At 43.7% G+C, this 15418-nt stretch overlaps 1 protein-coding gene across 2 annotated transcripts in view; it reads left to right on the top strand.

The window, feature by feature from the left end:
- The window catches only part of LOC119433343 (phospholipid-transporting ATPase ABCA7-like), a 103252-nt gene that overhangs the window by 64955 nt on the left and 22879 nt on the right, over positions 1 to 15418 (top strand). For both annotated transcript variants that reach the window (XM_037700499.2, XM_037700496.2), the window contains 9 exons: positions 288 to 415; positions 2882 to 2980; positions 4623 to 4868; positions 5715 to 5883; positions 6528 to 6697; positions 7522 to 7699; positions 10827 to 10942; positions 12133 to 12277; positions 14199 to 14322. In XM_037700499.2, the coding sequence (XP_037556427.2) occupies positions 288 to 415; positions 2882 to 2980; positions 4623 to 4868; positions 5715 to 5883; positions 6528 to 6697; positions 7522 to 7699; positions 10827 to 10942; positions 12133 to 12277; positions 14199 to 14322 (1375 nt within the window). The remainder of the gene's footprint in view (positions 1 to 287; positions 416 to 2881; positions 2981 to 4622; positions 4869 to 5714; positions 5884 to 6527; positions 6698 to 7521; positions 7700 to 10826; positions 10943 to 12132; positions 12278 to 14198; positions 14323 to 15418) is intronic.

Raw genomic sequence — 15418 nt, 5'->3', positions numbered from 1 at the left:
GAAAGAAGAGCAATCTACACTTGTCTCTCTTATTTTCTTAACATACTGCATCCCAAAATTTGACAGCAAGCATAAACTGTTGGCAAACAAGAGGATTTTTGAGGCAATCCAAAAAAAAAAATAAAAGCGGAGACCGTATGTAATATATTTTCTACATATATTCTACACTGCGCAGTAGCTACCCTGTTATCGTGGTCGAAGTGTGTACTAGAGCATACTTGGTCATTCGCATGCTCTCCTCTTGAAAACCAATTCACCATCTGTTGTTATCTTGATCACTGTTCTAGATAATCCTGCCCGCTCTGTTTGTGTTGCTGGCCCTGCTGTTCACGTTACTGATCCCACCGATGTCCGAAGAACCGCCCCTCGAGCTGACGCCTTGGGTGTATGGCCCGCCAAATTACGTGTTTTATGGGTGAGGCTGTAGCACTTTTGTTCACACTTGCCAAGGCCTGAAAACTATTGCCAAGCACTTAGCAGCCTAACCAGCTTTGGCACTGAACTTTTTACTGCAGTAATGGCTATATTTGCAGCTATGTTGTGTGAGCTATACTCATGGAATGTGTTTCCACTGTAGACTATCGTAGTAGCTCCTTTTTAACGATCATTGTCATGTCACATTTTAAAAGTGAAATAGAATAAATAAGTAAAGGTAAAAAAGAACCCCGGGCAATGAGCGACACATTTTGGCTCTTCGCTTTTGGAAGTACAGTGTAGACCGCTTATAACGTAAGTCGCCGGAGTCGCGAATATCCGCACTATAAGCCGTACCGCACTATAACCAAAACAACAATTTTATTGCGATAATGGACACTCCAGGCGCATTTCTGCCATCGCTGTCACCGTGCTCTAGGTTCCATATTCGCTTATTAAATAAATTAACAAGCACGGCGTCACGCGCGCACAAGCAAACATGAACACATCTCGCCCCTTGACCACGGAAACGAACTGTCAAAATGCTCGAGTGATGAAGCGTGGCGAGTGAATTGACCTTCGTGCTATCATGCCTCTCGCTTCAACGCGACCTATAAGCGGCGAAAACATGGCGCGCGACGGACTTTCCCCATCGCAGATTGCTTTCAAGATAGGGCCAAGGCGATCGTATCGCCTCAAGTCCCTAGATATTTTTTGCTTTCTTTAAGTAGCGACAAGCTTTGAAGTACCGCTGACGAATCCCATTGGGCAGCACTCATTCCAGCAGCCATGTTCTTCCTAACGCTGTTCACCCGCATTCAGTTGCACGCTGCTGTGAGCAGCGTAGATAGCAGCGGTCGTTGACGGTCGCATGCTATCTAGGAAGATCATGGCGACCGACGGAGTAGATGTCGCTACTTAAAAAAGAGCAGGAAATCTAGGGACTTTAGTATCGCTGAAGTGGATCGTTGCAGATTACATCCTGCTTCGGTCCACTGAAACCATTCTGCATTGCTTTGCTGGCGAAAATCCTCTCCTTCTGTTTGCACCAGTCCCGAATGCAAGTTTCGGATTCTCCGAACGCCCGTGATGCGGCCCGATTTCCATCCAATTCTGCACACATGATCACTTTCCTTTTAAATGCGGCATCATGATGAACTCGGTACTTCATGCTGATAGAGCAGACGCAGAGAACTTGAAGACAGACGGTAGACCAGTAGCGCACCCAGGATCTCTGCCAGGGGGGGGGGGGGGGTTGACAGTTTGCCAATACCATCTAAACAGCACTAATTTCGATTTCTTCACGGGAAACTGTCAAAAAAAAATGCGCCTTTTGCGAGTGTGCAGCCGATTGTGCGTCTTACATCTTAGTTGCAGTACTGAAATGCGTAAGGAAAGAAAAGGCGTTAAACAAAAGGGGGGGTTAAGTCGGCCTCAGGGGGGGGTTACAACCCCCGAATCCCCCCCCAGTCGGTGCGCCACTGCGGTAGACTATTGCATAAGCATGTGTAGTGCAGCACATGGAGGAAGCTACGGTAGCTAGCCTTGACACGCGTGCGAGGCAGCTATTTTGAAATGCCGACGGCTATATGGTAACGCAGATTTAGGGTCGTACTCTATTCTAACGCGCACGCAATTTTTGGACCTGTTTTATCGGAAAAAAAAAGTCTGCGTTAGATTCGAGTAAATACGGTATTTGTGGCTTGAGGGGAGCGTTTGCCATCTAGGTTGACTGCCGAACTTCCTGGCAGTCACACTGTAACTGGTATTTCTTGTCCCGCAACTGCACTATAAGCAATACGCGTACACATAGAGTGCTATGGGAAAATTAATGGGAGTCTGAAAAGTCCGTATTATATCCAGTCTGGCACTATAAGTGGTTACATTATAAGTGGTATATAATGTAGATTCACCATGGTGGTTCATTCTCTATGGCATTGTGCTGCAGAGCACGAGATTGCAGGGTTGACCCCGGCCACAGCTGCAGCATTTGGACGGGGACAAAATGCAAAAGCACTTGTGTGTTTAGATGTAGGTGCCTGTTAAAGAACACACAGTGGTCAAAATTAATCTGGAGCCCTCCACTACAATGTCTCTAATAGCCCCAGTGTTACTTTTGAGCATTAATGCCTGCGAATCAATAAATCAATCAATAAATCATCAATAAATCAATCATTCAATCATCTTTTCTTTTTTTCCATTTATTGAAGACATGGTTGCTGCAGTGACACAGTGAAATGCCTTTCTGAGTGTACGTTATATACTGTGACAGTAATGCTCTATGGTTTCTCGCATAAACATATGATTCTATGCTGGTCTCCTTCACTTTGTCAAAATTATGGCGAGAGTTCTAGAATTGGGTGGTGTCTGATGTAGGGATTTGCTTTAGTTCAAATATAGTCTGCATACCAAGGCATGCACTGCAGTGTAGAACCACGCTTAAAACATGGATGTTTGTTCCTTCTAGCTCTGAAGACACATCCAGCCTACTAGCGAAAAAGTACACAGATGCCCTCCTGTCCACGACTGGCCTTGGGGCACGCTGTGTTAAAGGGGAACCCCTGAGGTTGGTATTGCTGTATGTAGTATTTGTGGTGGCGGTATGTAGTGCAGTAGGCTTTCGTTCATTCGATTCCAAATAATTCAAATTTTTGGTTAGTTCGATCCTGACCCAAGGTTCCGGCTGGTGCCCATGCATTTCTATGGGCCCAAGCTTTCGTTATTTTGATCCTAAAATTAACCTTCGCTGGATAATTCGAACTGGACCAGTCCGCACGCACGCGCCCGACCCCTATGGTGACCCTAATAGCGACCCCTTTAATGGCAGCGTCTGTATCAGCGGAGCTTAGGGGACAGTGAGTGTGTTGAACACACGTTATCTCCTGTCGAAAACGCCCCTCTTGGCCTGCCCTAGAAAGATTTTAAAGCAATAACCATAGCTCATAAGTTTGATTACGGTATTTACGCGATTCTAACGCGCATGTATTTTTTTTGTTCGAGAAAATTGGGTCGGAAATTGCCTGAGCGGTGCAATCGTATACGAAAGCAAAACCGCCTTCGCAGCGTTTGTATGCTTTAACACATAACACGTCTGTACTACGGCGAAGCTTACTTCAAGAAACTGGTTGCTATTGTGCAACACATATTAAACCTTTGCCCCTTTTTCTTGCTAAAAATCGGGTGCGCGTCAGCTTTCTACTTTATTTAGGAGATTTGATGTCATTTCTAATTTAGTTTTCTACTTTGGACTCATGGAAAGTGGGCACGCGTTTGATTTGGGGGTGTGTTAGGCTCGAGGCAAATGCTGCCAAGTGAATCGGTGGTGTGTTTTGGCATTATTTTTGCATCTTGTTTAATTGGACTCGCTGGTTAATTTGCTCAATTTCTTCAGTCCCATGAGGGTCCGGAAGTCGACTGTATTGGTATTGCTGTGGCACTTCCTTCACAGAAGGAAGTTGTACAGCATGGTCCACTCTTAAAGGGAACACTCGGTTCAAACTTACTCATTGATTGCAGGATGTGAAGGCGTTCAGGCTATACTCATATGCATAAATATGTGCCCTGACACTTCACAGGATACGTCTAGTATCCTGTGAAGTATCCTGTGATTTTTTTTTTCAGTAAAATGTGTTGCTGGGCAAGTTGGTTGAATACTAAGAAATGCAGATTAACACTACAAGGAACTGTTCTTTTATTTACTTCATTACCATTAAGGTGTCATCTTTAACAGTGGTCCGTAATGTATATTTCTGGTAATTTCCGTAAACTAATTAATAGGCCTTATTCATAAAATGTAACATTGTATTTGCACATTGTTTAAATGCACAATTTGCATTATATGTGTTGATGTTTGCAGGGAAGTCCCATGTAATGACCCATAAAGTCCCAAATAGCCTTGTAAGTGGAGCCAATGTCAAGCCATGATTGTTTGGTATAGAGCCAGTCTGGTCCAACATTGGGCCAATATTGGATTCTCTTCCTATGTTGCTTGGAGTAGGTACAGTCTGTATCACACTTAGGGGAAAACTCGGAGCGCATTGCAAGGCGCTCCGAGTTTTCCCCGAAGTGTAAAACAGACTGTACATGAATCACTTCAGCCCATTTGAATGTTTTTTAATGGTGTTGCAGACTCACTGCGAAACAGCACTAGCAGATAAAATGACGTCTGTGTTTATTATTGCCCATTTTGTTGCATATTTTCCACGTAGTGGCCTGGGGTGTGCTGAAATGGCGAATGCGAGTGTCTCAGTGCCTGGTGCACCTTACGGCTATGAATCCCTTGAGGGTGGCGGTACTTGCACTTGTGCAAGCGGAGCACAGCAGTGCATGCACAACGCAGGTGGCCCCACGCCGCCTGCTGTCCGCACTGCCACTACCGATGTTCTACTTAATGTGACTGGCCGTGACATCTCAGATTGGATTGTTAAAACCTGGAATCCTTACCACAAGACAAGGTATGCTTTTGTGATGGTAATATATAAGGCTTTACTAGTGCTGTATTTGCATGAACATAACACTATCATAAATATAGTCAAAAGCTTTAGCCAGTACATATAAGTATTACTGATATCACTCAAGCAAATACTAGGATGAAATAGCAAAAATGGCAACAGTGGTGCTAGTTACATCTGGTGATGCTTTTCTTAACCAAACCTCATGGGCTTATTGCATTACTTGGTTGTGTGCAGTGAAGTATAAATTGGCATGAACATTATTGAGGCAACAAAATATATTGTCATACACAATGTTTAATGCCAAAAAGTGTGGCCCAGCTGAAGAATGTTCCAGCATAGTTTGGTTTGAACTCAGCATCACCAGATGTCATCACCAGTGCTGCTGTCCGTGTTTCTGCTCACTATTTACTTGAGTCTTGAATAACAGTTTACTTGATGAATACAATGCAAACAGTGTTTATTGTGGCCATATTGTGGGCTCTTTAATGTAGCCTGATGTACACTCATGCAGGGCCCTTCGCATGTCTGTTGGATGTTTTGCCTAAACGCGCATCTGTGTAGTGGATTGGGCCATTGAGTGTAAACTGAGGGCCATAGATAAGCATTCTTGCGGCAGTAGTCTTCTTCGCACTATTGTTGTCCCAACATTAAGAAGTTGCTCTCCTGCATGACTTAGTTGCCTAGTGGCTGAAAAAAGTAATTCAGTGCTAGTATTTGTGCAAAGTACAGCAGATATGGCAAAGCAACTAAACTACTGGACTTACTGTCAAGTATGGACTGTGGAAAATGGAAGCTTCATCGCAATGCGTAGGTGCATTCACTTCTGTAAATATTGCATCATTTCAGATTTGGTGGTGTCCAGTTTGGAGTGAAGAATCACCTGACATCTCTCAACATCACCGCTCTTGAGGAAGCTGTTTCTAAAATGGACGCCCCTGGTGGTCTGAATCTCTCGGCAGCAGTCCTCACCTTGCGTCGTGGCGTGGACAGCTCCAGAGTACAGGACAACGTGAAGGTTTGTTCTCTGCAACTATTAATGTGAGGTTCGCCTTGTTGCAATCATGCAATCTTCATATAGCACCACTGGTAGTCTCCTTGAATGCGGAAGTGTACTTTGCAAAAAATGTTATTGCATTGTGCACAGCTGGGGCCTCGTTTGTTTTATGAGCTCAAGTGATTTGGGACTTCAGTGGTAGTGCAGCAAGTCAGTAAGCTTTTGGATTCAAAAGCTAATCACCAAGCAGAGCTAATACAAAATATGATTAGACTTCAGTGATTTCTCCAGCTCTGAACTCATTCACTGTGACCCCCTTTAAAAGTGCCTAGACGTCATGTTTTTTATTGTCTTACCTGTAAATGGTACCATGGCTTGCCTTTCTTGTTTGTCTCTTTTACTGTATCAGTCTGTTTACCGCCCTTCTTTTCCTCTGTCCTTTTCATCCCTCATTCCCTCCTCTAGACAGAGTAGCATGTAGAAGGTTATTCACCCGTCAGCATTAATCTCTGCTTTTCCTGAAACACTTTTCCTACTTCTTTCCGTATATAGTAAAAGTTGCATACAGGCAGTTGCCTTAAAGTTACTGTCATCTTTGCTGTTAACCCTCACAAAGAATGTTACTAGTTCGAAGCAACTGACTCTTGTGAACTGAATCACAACAGGTGTGGTACAACAACAAGGGATGGGTGTCCTCTGTGGCATACATGAATGCCATCAACAACGTAATGCTGCGGGCACACCTGCCATCCCAGGCTGATGCCAGCTACTACGGCATGTCGGTCATCAACCATCCAATGAACTTCACTCAAGACCAGCTTCAGGACGAACTACTGTGAGTTGCCCACATGTCGTTTGCACTTAATGTCCATTTTTTTTAGTGATAGTTGGTAATGGTATCGTTGGTTAGGAATTGAACTGATATTGCTAAAGAAATTTTCAAAACTACCTCACACTCATTTTTTATCTGTTGGATTTTATCTATTTGGTTTCTCTATTCTTTCTTTCCAGCATTGCATTAGGACAGAACATAAGTTAGAGAGGAAATGTGGGTTCACAGTGCTTTTATGGGCGAACTTAATGCTATTTTTTTATAGGACTTGGTTATGGGATGTGAGTGAAACAAATGATTTGTGACCTATAAAGTGACAGTCAACAGACACTGGGGTTAGTTGAATGTATTTGGTAGCAGCAGAGAATCAAATGGAATGATGTAGTTACGAAATTTGCGGGTATGGGACAGGCAAGGCTGTTACAGGACATGAGCTAAAAGTGCATTGTGATGAGCACACATATAGCTCATGAAGGATTTTGGTCCTTTATTGTATGATAAGACACAATATGAAGGTAAGTAACATTAGGCACAACCGAACTTGGATAAACTGCCTCAATGCAGCTTATTCAAAGGAAGTATAAAAACTGTTTAGCTTGTTTGCCATCTAAACCACTTTTTCAGGTAATCAAGTCAACATCAAGCCATAATAGACCTATTTGTCAGATGTGTTTGGTGTGAATACGGTCACATTTGTATCATGAGTGACCTATACTTAAACTGGTGGTTATGGTGGCGATTATGTTTATAAAGTCTATTGATGACTGTAAGGTATGGTGCTGAGTTTGAAACCAGCATGCTAATGCGTGGTTGTTCATCATGTGCAGGAAGCGAGGTGGCCTGAGCCTGCTCCATGCAACATGTGTCATCTTTGCCATGTCTTTTGTGCCGGCCAGCTTTGTCATGTTCCTCATCGAAGACCGCACCTCAGGTTCTCAGCACCTGCAGTTTGTGAGCGGCCTCAAACCGTTCCTCTACTGGATTGGCACCTACACCTGGGACCTGGTAACCACCTTCCCCTTCTTGTGTGTTTACTTATTCTGATGTAGTCGTGCACTCACGCAAAAGTGAAGCACTTTCAAAACTACAGGCAGCCAGTCAAGCCAGATCAAAAAGTTCTATAAAAAAGACATGCTGAAATATGCTAACATGCTCTTAGTTGTTATTACATCTGATTTTTGTGTGTGGATGTGTGCGAGCATCTTATAAGCTGACCCACTATGGTAGCTCAGTGGCTTGGCATCCTGTTACTGAACATGAGGTCATGGGTTTGATTCGCGGTCGCTGTGGCCACATTCTTACGAGACAATCCAAAAACTCTCAAGCATGCTAGAAAATGCCAGCTAGCCAAATTAATTCTGAGACTCCCACTACAACCTTTTTCACAGTTTGTGAGCCAGGGTGCGTACAGGTCCTTGAAATCCTTGAAAACCCTTGAAATTGAAAAGTGTGTTTTCAAGGCCCTTGAAAGACCTGGAATTTTTTTCCTTCCTTGAAAATCCTTGAATTTCGTGAGCAATGCACTCTGATATCGACATTGCGACCTCCTTTCTGTGGTAGAACGCCATCCATTTGACAAACTCCCCATTTCAAAAACAATACGCCGGCGCGAGCACACATGATTCCGTTTTGCAGAACTGCACGGAAAAATAAAAGGCTTCACCTCGTCAAACCGCGAACGGAGCGAGAGGATAACTGTGCCGCGCTTCAGTGCTTGCTCGGCTGGCAGTGTTTACGCTGCTTTCCTCACCCTATCATTCGTTTCACTCCTCGCCCGTCGGTCTGCCTTGTCCCACTTTCACTCTTGCGCGCGAGCTGAAGCTAGTGAAGCTAAAGAGAGCTATAGTGGAGAGCAACTTTACTTACCACTGATGCTCAGTGCCTTTGGGTGGAGGTTTGTTATATTATTATTTATCATAAGTGCAATAACATTACCGTATTTTCCGGTCGCACCTTTGTATAAGACGCACCCAGTTTTTCTGAAAAAACAATGTTATATAAGTTGCACCGGTGCATAATAAGACGCACCTGTTCTTTCGCTAAGCGATTTAAAAAAGTTACAGTGACGTTTCGCTCGATGAACACGGGTCACACGCAAGCGTATGGTGCCATATATTTCCACTCCAGGCGCATTTCCGCCGTCGTGGTTGCCGCGATGTTCCGTACAAAGTCCAAGGGCGATAACAGCCTCTCCGCGAGTGAAAGCGTGCAACGGTGAGCCAAATCGCGCACCAGGGAGGAAAGCGGGGAGGCAGGGGAGGGGGGTAGGGGCTGCCTGTACTCTCATAGCAACTGCGTAGTTTGCGCAGCGGCGCGCGCCGTATCTTCATAGCGATCTGCAGGCGCGATGACTTCGGGGTCGATCGACTCGCGGTCGGCCTAGCGCCGCTTGCGTTGCTGCTCCATCCTTCTTGCACGGCGCTCAAGAACTTGATCACGAGAACCCGGCACCTCGATAGCGTGCACAGAACCCGTAGCAATTAAGTCAACCAGCGCGCTTCGCGTGGCCATAACATCGGATCGGATTTTGACGGTAGCTTTTCCGAAAAAAAAAAAAAATTGCTCAACCTTGTACTCAGCCACGCAACGCTTGAAACAGCGAAGCTGGGCCATCGTAGCCCAGTATTTTCCGGAAGTGCGCGCGAACTTTTCATCTTATTACTCATGATGATGATAATATCTTTTCTCGCGTCTCGGACTTACGGCCGTCACAGCGCGTTGCTATGCCGACAACGTGTTCTAGCAGACCCGCTCCGTTAATGTGTCTCTCACTCTCTCTCTCACAGCGCGCAAAACCTCTTCACCTGTCAGAGCACGAGCGTGCGAACGCGCAAGCTGTGAACGAAGACGACGACGCTCGAGCGCAATCATATGGCTCACATAAATGCATGCTCTGCAAGCGTGGCTGTATAGCCTAGAAAACAAAAAAGGCTGTATAGCCTAGCGGTTACTACGCTCGCCTTGGGACCGGGCCGGGATGCGTGGGTTCGAATCCCGCCTTGGCAAGACAGTTTCCTTTATTTCTTCATAGTGTCTTGATACGAACCACAAATTACGGCTGGCTTAAACAGCTTCGCTGTTAAAAACGTGCATAGGTCGCACCGTTCTATATAAGACGCACTGACGAAAAAATTCAGCAAAAGACGCATCTTATACACCGGAAAATACGGTATGCTGAATGTTTTGAATATGTTTGATGAACCAACCCAACTAATACTGCAGAAACCTGAGCAGCTGTTGTGAGTGTTCGTTGTGTTAACGTTTAATATTGCTGACTCGAGAAATGATCAAGATAAAGAAGAAATGTTTTACAAAATTGCAATATACATCTATTTGTTATAATGGATGTGTAGCAAGACTACACTGAATGGTTTGGAAATGTTCGGTAAACTTGCCCAGTTAATACTGGAGAAGTCAGTGTAGCTGTTGGGAGCATTCATTGTGTTTTGTGAACTTTTTTTTATATTGTTGTGAACTTGAAAGGTGATCAAGGCTGGATATTATTAACATCATTGGGATATGCATTTATTTCTTTTTATTTTAGTGCAATAACCCTATGCTTAATGGTTTGAATATTTTCGGTGAACTTTACCCAGCCTATACCGGAGAAATCTCAGCCGCTGTTGTAAGCGTTCATTTTGTGTTGTGATCTTGAGAAGTTATCAAGGCTAGACATTTTTATTTTAATTGTGATATACATTTATTTATTGTAAGTGCAATAAAACTAGTCATTTTTGGAAATGTTAGAGTAAAGAAATCCTACTTTTGATGCCGCTTTGAGTCCTTGAAAAACCTGTGACAGGTCCTGGAAAGTCCTGGAATATCCTTGAATTTTTGCCTTGGAAACCTGTACGAACTCTGGTGAGCTATTTTGGGACATTAAGCATCAGAATATGATTTGACTCATCCCAATAGTTGAATGACATACACATACTTGCAGGCTTTCTAAGCAACCTGTGGGTTGGTCAGGCATTAGTGACACCTAAATGTTGGAAATACCGCGCACTGAAGTCTAGGAATTGAATGCCTATGCTGTAGAGTCCTTTCTGGATTACAAACTGATTTCAAACACTACATTGTGGCGCACTCTTTTGGATGTTACCATTGGTCTTTCAATGGATTGTCTTTGCAGTGCAACTACGTTGTGCCTGCTGTGTTGTGCATCTTCATCTTCATGGCGTTCAAGGAAGAAGCATACGTCTCCCATGACAACATTGGTGGGCTGGTCCTTCTCTTGTTGCTTTATGGGTGAGCTGGTATTTGATCTCTTGCTTATAAAGAGGACTTTCTGTGTGGTTAGGGTTGCATGTTAAGCCTGTTGGTATGTCATCTGCTGGTGTAGTAACATGAATAAAATGTGACCCTTATCAAAAGCCCAGGCACTGCAGAATTTCAATTTATTTTTTGTAACGAAATAGTCATGTGTTACTTTTGTGTGTAACAATCCAAACAACACAGTAGGTTTATAGGAAGCTGGAAACTTGAGGTAATCAACAGTGGGCCAAACAAGGGAGGCCTCAGCTTGGAGCCAATGCTTTGACAGAAAGACTAGTCTTCGTCAGGGCAATATTGTCAAGACAACAATGTCAGGACGTGACGTTGTTCCCTGACGAAGAGGGTACATTGTCAAAGTACAACATCAGAGTACGTCGGTGTAAGTCGTCAGGGCAGCAATACCAGGACAGCTAGGTCAGGATGTGGTGTTGCTGCCCTAAAAAAGACAAATTGACGAAGGGACAATGGGTAACAACGTCGGGATGCGAACAGTGGCTGAACCAGAGAAGCTTGAGCTTGGAGCCGGTCTCTTGACAAGAGGACTAGTCTTCATTAGGGCAACAGTGCCAAAACAGCAACATCAGGATGTTATATTGTTCCTTGACGAAGAGGGTACAATGTCAGAACAACAACGTCAAGATATGACGTTTTTGCCATGATGATGACAAGTTCTCTTGTCAACCAGTGATATTGACAAAGGGGCAACGGGCAAAAATGTCAGGATGTGAACAGCGACCAAACAATGGAAGTTTCAGCTTCGAGCGAATGTCTTGACAAGGGGACTAGCCTTCGTCTAAGCAAATGTCACAACAGGACAGCAACATCAGGATGTGACGATTTTCCTTGACGGAGAGCGTACAATGTCAGAGTACAACCTCAGGTTACATCGTTGGACCAACAATGTCAGGACAACTACGTCAACACGTGACGTTGCCATGACAATGACAAGTTCCCTTGTCAACCAATCAAATTGACAAGAGAACAACGGGCAACAACGTCAGGATGTGAATGTTGCCCTGATGAGGACAAGTTCCCTTGTCGAAACATTGACTTCAGGCTTAGGCTTCCCTTGTTCAACAGCTCTTGATTGCTTTTGCGTGTCACTAGAATTTACGCAACATATTACACATGGCATGCACCTTTCTTCTACTGACATTTTGCAGGTGGTCCAGCATTCCACTGATGTACCCGTCGTCATTCATCTTCAGCGTGCCCAGCTCTGCATTCGTCACCCTTGCTTGCTGCAATCTTTTTGTTGGAATTGTCAGCACGGTCTCCACGTACGTTTTGGAGCTATTTGATGACAAGGTACATTGCGTTCTTTCCTAGTGCCTCCTCTCCACTCATAAAATGTTTTTAGCATGTTACCATCAACATGTATATGTTTACAATGGTATGTGTAAATGTTAAGTGTAACAATGCTTTGGTTTGGGCTTGTTGGCATTTTATCAAACACCACACAAATGCATGAAAAGAGGTGTACATGTTTTAGATGTCAACAGATGTGGTGGCTCAGACTCGTTCCATGCCGTTCCCAATGCAACTGAGCTTTTTTGTAGGTGGGGCAGTTGATAGCATTTTCACATTTTCACATTTTTTTTTCCCCCTTTCACATCCCATTGTGTCAACTGGCTGCTATAGCTGCTTAGCTGCTGGTCATTGTGATTTTATCCAGAAATAGTTTGCATTTGCAAGGCCCATGAGCAATGCATCTACATGTCCTTTGTTGACATGGTGTACATCACATTTGTATTCTCTAAATTTGTGTTTATTGATTTATTTACGTATTTATTATGTTGTTGTTGTTGTTAGCCAGTCGGTCAGTTAGTTTCTTACTCTCTAAAGGTCACAAGGGCATTACAAAGAAGAGTGCAAATAACAATTGATATCATTGACAGCAATTGTGAAGGTGACAGTTGGTAGTGACGGAAACAACAAGGTAGTTTCAGTCACTGCTAGTTTGCAGGACAAAAGAATCAAAGTATGCATTAGTGCAACTTGTGGCAATACCAATTTTGAGGCAATAATTACTGCATGAAAGGGAGAAAGTGTCATCCACCCGAATGTAGCACGAATCTACAAAGGAAACCCAATTGGGTTTCTCAGAAATAACGCTTCACAGTTGAGGAAAAAAAAACTGTGAAATTTTTCCTCAACTGCGAAGCGCTCTTTCTGAGAAACCCGTATGGGTTTCCTTTGTAGATTCGTGCGACATTCGAGTGGATGACAATTTCTCCCTTTCATGACACTTCCTCCACCTTGCGGAATTCCGAAGAACTGATTTGCCAATAATTACTGCAATATGATGTATATGTCAGCTGAAGCAGAAGCTGGTCTTTCAAAATTGGGCTAGTGCAATAATGATTATGGAACAGACGGATATGAACTTTTACAGTGTACTTTTACAGTGATATGAACTTTTACATTGCAGCATAGGTAAGTCAAGATTAGCCTTCGTTGAGAAAACAGTAGCAAATTTGTGGCCTCCAAGTACTTTGGGCTCTTACTTTAGCTGCTAATACTCTGACCTCTGGCCAGAGAATACTCTGGCCTTGTACTGCGGCTCCAGGCTTTGGCTAAATACCTTGACCACATACCTTACTACATACATTGGCGTCAGAGTACTTAGGCCTCGTACTGTGGCCACATACTTTGGCGTCATATTTTGATAGTATACTTTGGCCTTGTGCTTTGGCTGCACACCTTGCTGCATACTTTGACATCAGAATACTTCGGCCTTGTAATTTGGCCACATACTTTACCCTGATACTTTGACTGCCTACTTTGGCCTCATACTTTGGCTGCGCATTCTTTGATCTTGAACTTTGGCTCCAGGCTTGCATACTTTGACTGCATGCCTTGCTGCATACTTTGAGCTCAGAGTACTATGACCTCACACTTTGGCTGTAAAAATATACAGCCAAAGTGTGAGGTCATACTTTGACTGCATACTTTGGCCTCAGAGTACTTCAGCTTCATACTTTGGCCACATACTTTCATAGCATACTTCTCCAGCTTCTTACTTTGGCCACATACTTTGATAGCATACTTTGGCCTCAGAGTACTTCAGCTTCATACTTTGGCCTCATACTTTGATCTCATACTTTGGTCTCGTTGTTAACAATAAAACCTGTGTTAGCAGTCAGCAGCATGTGGTGTGATTTTCTGTTCTCACCTCCTCTGCTGTGCTGCAGTTGTGTTTGATCATCCTGCTGTACTGTGTTTGCAGGAGCTGCAGTCTATAGCCCGAATCCTGCGCAAGGTGTTCCTGGTGCTCCCGCAGTACTGTTTGGGGAGGGGTCTAATGGACATGTTCTCTAACCATCTCACAGCTGAGGCTCTAGCACGATTTGGTAGGTCATCTTTCTCAAGGGCATTCACTGCTATTGAGATAGCAAGTGTATTTTTTTTTTTATTGTAATGACTTTCGTAGCCAGTAACTCCTTTTGCATGGTTAACTAAGCACACATCTTGAGACAGAACAAAAAAAGGCAGACACAGGGAAAGTGCTAGGATAGTGCTTGTCCAGCGTCTGCCTTCATTTGTGCTATTTTAGGGCGTGCACTTGTTAAACCTGCTAGTAGGAACTAACTAGCCCAGTAATACATTCTTGTAAGTAAATTTTTTATTAACTAAATCCTTTTTTTACCATAGCCATGCATGGCAATTGCCTGTTGTTACAGATGCAGTTGCCTTAATTTGCTGGAATCTCTACGAAATTGTATGGTTAATTTTGACCATAAGAAAGTATTGCACGAACATTTTGGCCCTTTTAATACCTGGACCTTGCATGAGTACGAACAGACCACAGATGATGCATGCAACACTACCTTCTTCCATTGCACTTTTTCTTTTTGTAGCACCTTTTGGTACTTTAGTATTTGTACTTTTAAATTTGTATGTTCATTTTAAGTTTTCATGTACTAGCAATATTAGTCAGTAAGTTCTTCCTTATTGTTGACTGCCATGTTCATGATGCACTAAAACCCATTATAGGATTACTGACTGTTGAGCTAATTGGTTTTGCATTTTAAAGGGGCCCTGAAACACATTTCTAACTACTAATAAAATGGTCCTACTATTAAAGGACGTCTTCTCACGAATCTCATGCTGTAAAAATTTTCGAATCCTTCAACTCCAAGAGGAGTTATCACACCGATACCCAGCTTTCTCTCTGTTTTCATCTCCGCTAGTGCACTGGGAGTTACACACACCGATACCCGGCTTTCTCTCTGTTTTCATCTCCGCTAGTGCACTGGGAGTTACACAGCGGAGAAGCCAAGAGGGCGAAGCCCAGCACAAAAGTTAGGTGTCGCAGGGGCGAAACGGCTCACCACGACACCCCGTGGCGGCCGCAGTAGACTACGCTGCGCAGCATGTCGCTGCCATCTCGGAAACCACATGCAGCAGACACAGCCTTGAGCAGTGCAAAGATGAAATGATTTTCCT

Source organism: Dermacentor silvarum, chromosome 11 (genome assembly GCF_013339745.2).
Source record: "Dermacentor silvarum isolate Dsil-2018 chromosome 11, BIME_Dsil_1.4, whole genome shotgun sequence".
Taxonomy (NCBI): Eukaryota; Metazoa; Arthropoda; class Arachnida; order Ixodida; family Ixodidae; genus Dermacentor; species Dermacentor silvarum.
Note: the sequence above shows the minus strand (reverse complement) of the source record. Positions and strands in the feature narration are given on the sequence as shown.